Genomic DNA, 3,171 nt, shown 5'->3' with positions numbered 1-3,171 from the left:
AGTATTTTTAAAAAATTATGTTATATATTAATGTTGGTTGTGAATACAATCCGTTAAATTTTCTCAAATACCAGAACCTGCATACGTAAAATTTTTTCTCAAATACCAGAACCTGCATACGAAATTTTAGCATTTTATTTTTTCATAACTAACTTAATTATATACCACAATAATTATTTCCCTTGAAACAAAATTTTGTTTACTATGCCAATTAACATTAATTGTTTGATTAATATTATAACAGATTAAAGTTGTCCATTATTTAAAACAGAGTAGTTATCACTCACTCAGCTAGTTGAATTGAGAAAGCCGATTCAATTCCGACTTCTCATAGATTGGATTGTAAGAATCTGCTTGCAAACAAACTTGCTTCTTGCCCATGTACTAGTAAGGCATCCCAACAAAAAACACAAGAGATTGATTTTCCCAACAAAAAACACAAGAGATTGATTTTTAATTTGGTAGCTTGACTAGCTCACAAAAAAGTTAAATAAAAATCATTTTATAAAACCAATTCAAATCCCAATAAATATAATCTATCAAATATCAAATTGGGATATATTGTGAAATGCTACAAATAAATTGCAAAATTTCATATAAAATATATTATATATATATATATATTTTAATGTATTATCTAAAATAAAATGTTTTCATGATACAATATTCCAGTTATCTAACACATGCAAGCACTTCATATTTCGCACAAAATCAACAAAAAAAATCATATTTGGTTTCTGTAAAAATCCAAAAATGAACCTGACAGAGATAGTATATGCACATACTGTAATAGTTACACATTTATAGTGTGTGTGTGTGTGTGTATATATGTATAGATATATATTATCAAAGCATCGATGCAGCAGTATGTGACAAAAGACAAAGAATTATGTTGCTTACTGTGTAGGACAATTATTTGTAAAGTTTTTGCAGGAAACCTGTGCTGAGTCCTTGAAATCTTTGTTTCTTGTGTGAAATGCCCTATTGATCTTCTATAAGAAAATTTATTGTCTTTGAGAATTTCTGTTGTCTTCATCTCCTCTTTCGGCTTTGTTGTCCTGTGACTGAAGAGCTGTTTTCGAGTTCATGTTCAGTCCATACAATTTCAGTGGAGAACTAATCAAGTGAAAGGCTGAATTTTGTTGCTGCAAATGATTGTTTTGCCTCAAATCACTCTCCATTGATGTGGTGATGTATGGAGGATTAAAAGGTGGAACAATGGAAGGTAAAAAGAACTGAGAACTCGATGAGACAGATGGCATAAGATTGTTGTGAGATGAATGACCTTGATCCGTTTGGTTGGAGAACGAAAACCCTCCTCCGAATTGGGATAAGGATAAGTTTGAAGGATCCCAATTGTGGATAAAAGAGTTGTATGGCATGTATGGGAAAGAGGGTTGTTGACTGTTTAATGGAAACAAGTTTTGGGCCACAAATTCCCCATAAACCTCTTGATCTTGATGGGGTGAAATCCATTTCTCTTTTGCTTGATTGAGTCCCAAAAAGGGTTGATCTGTCTGAGATAGGGATATTATTTGAGGGTTAGAAGATGATTCATGTGAAGTGTTGTTTATAGGTATAGTTGGAAGAGGGGGAAGCTTATCGATCTCGTGTTTCGTTGCATCCAGCAGCCAATCTACAACTTTACTAGGTTGGCTTAAACCAAGCCTGTCTTGTAGTTCATACAACAGAACCGCGGTAGGCACGGAGAGCCTAATTCGTCGATCCCTCAATCCCCTTATGGTACACACTTTACTGTGTCTGTCTTTGCATCCAAAAGCACGCGATACACGAACAATTCTTGGGTTTTTGTAGCTTGACCATTGTCTTGAAGAAGATGTAGGATTAATCTTGGGAAACAGCTTGGTGCTATTCCTATCATCTAGGTCGTCTTTTTCCGTCCGAGTGCTATCTTTTTCTCTTGTATTCATGATCAACCGATCCACCTGCAAGAAATCAACGGTATCGACAGAAATCGAATTCAGTTCATTTTGGGAAATAGTTTTGTTGCTATATTCTTTCATTTTGTACAGAAAATACAATAATAATTACATAAACTGTTGGCTATAACCAAAAATCATGATTTCTCACCATCTTGAATAATATCATTATATTTTAACTCAAGAAAGTATTTTCACAGGAAATTCATAGATTTTGCTGCAATATTCAGCAAGGTATACAGGCTCCGGGAAAATTGATCACCAGTAATTTTCAAGAAACACACCAACTGATAAAAAATAAGCACAGTATCATTCAAGAAAAGTGACAATTAGGGTTGAAAATATTTGAACTGTATGATAAAAATCTCAAAACTATTTGAAGAAGTGATTTTCAGCTGATATATATGGGAGCTAAAGAACACTCACGGTTCAACATAAATGGCGATTAGCCCGAATCCTTTCGCTTTTTGGCTGCAAAGCCATGGAGGGTTTCAAATAGGTTTGCAGCACAGTATTAATGTAACAAGCGAGGGCTGTGTGAGGAAATCTTAGAGAGTCAAATAGGAGAAGAGAATATTACTATGCCATGTTGCCAAGGACATATAAAAGCAAAGGGGAAAGAGAAAGGTATGGAACATTTGCAACCATGTGGCATTTATGCATATATGACACATAAATCTCAGGAAGTCTCATGAATTATGGAAATACCTAAATTTTGAACCATTGTTTTTGTGAAAAATTGCAACATTTGGTCCTGTATGTGAGAACCCAAATTTTTGGGCACATAATTAATTAAATATAGACATGTATAAGAATTTATTTTCGAGTTATAATAAATTTGAAAATATAAATAATACATGGAAATCGAAATCCAGTACAAGATACACAGTAAATTAATACTGGATATCCACATAATTGGAAATATTATATTGTATATAAGGAAGTTTTCTCAATAAGGAAGCTAGCAAATTTGCAATACAGTCCAGATACGTCACGAACCTGTACAAGGAAGCAGTCTACGTTCATCCGAGAGAGATTAGTGCAATCACCCATTTGATTAGCCATCAGCGTCATTCGTGGAGCGACTTCAGAGCTTACCTTGTAAGCTGATTTTCCGTACCTATAAGTAGGAGGACTCTTCATTCAGAACTTGCACTCCCAAACCTCGAAATCCTCTCTAGCATCACCGTATTTTCGAAGCTTTCATCCTCAAGTAGCGAAGCTCTGCCGC

The 3,171-nt window shown here is 34.4% G+C and overlaps 1 protein-coding gene across 2 annotated transcripts; it reads right to left on the bottom strand.

Annotated features, from left to right (window-relative positions):
* Positions 1–645: 645 nt before the first annotated feature.
* Positions 646–2,589, bottom strand: LOC140803905 (transcription factor TCP17). Of its 2 annotated transcripts, XM_073159747.1 has the most exons (2): positions 2,367–2,589; positions 646–1,946 (listed from the first exon to the last, which is right to left on the bottom strand). In XM_073159747.1, the coding sequence occupies exon 2, from the start codon at positions 1,929–1,931 to the stop codon at positions 1,005–1,007; it is 927 nt and encodes a 308-aa protein (XP_073015848.1). In that variant the 5' UTR covers positions 1,932–1,946; positions 2,367–2,589; the 3' UTR covers positions 646–1,004. The 2 variants fall into 2 exon arrangements, with proteins under 2 accessions (XP_073015848.1, XP_073015847.1); XM_073159746.1 differs by lacking the exon at positions 2,367–2,589 and having other exon boundaries at positions 646–2,337.
* Positions 2,590–3,171: the final 582 nt, after the last annotated feature.

This window comes from Primulina eburnea, chromosome 10, assembly GCF_022965805.1.
Source record: "Primulina eburnea isolate SZY01 chromosome 10, ASM2296580v1, whole genome shotgun sequence".
Classification (NCBI taxonomy): domain Eukaryota; kingdom Viridiplantae; phylum Streptophyta; class Magnoliopsida; order Lamiales; family Gesneriaceae; genus Primulina; species Primulina eburnea.
Note: the sequence above shows the minus strand (reverse complement) of the source record. Positions and strands in the feature narration are given on the sequence as shown.

Excerpts from the sequence above, each read along its gene's own strand:
- LOC140803905 (XM_073159746.1), bottom strand. The coding sequence starts at position 2,024 with ATGAAAGAATATAGCAACAAAACTATTTCCCAAAATGAACTGAATTCG.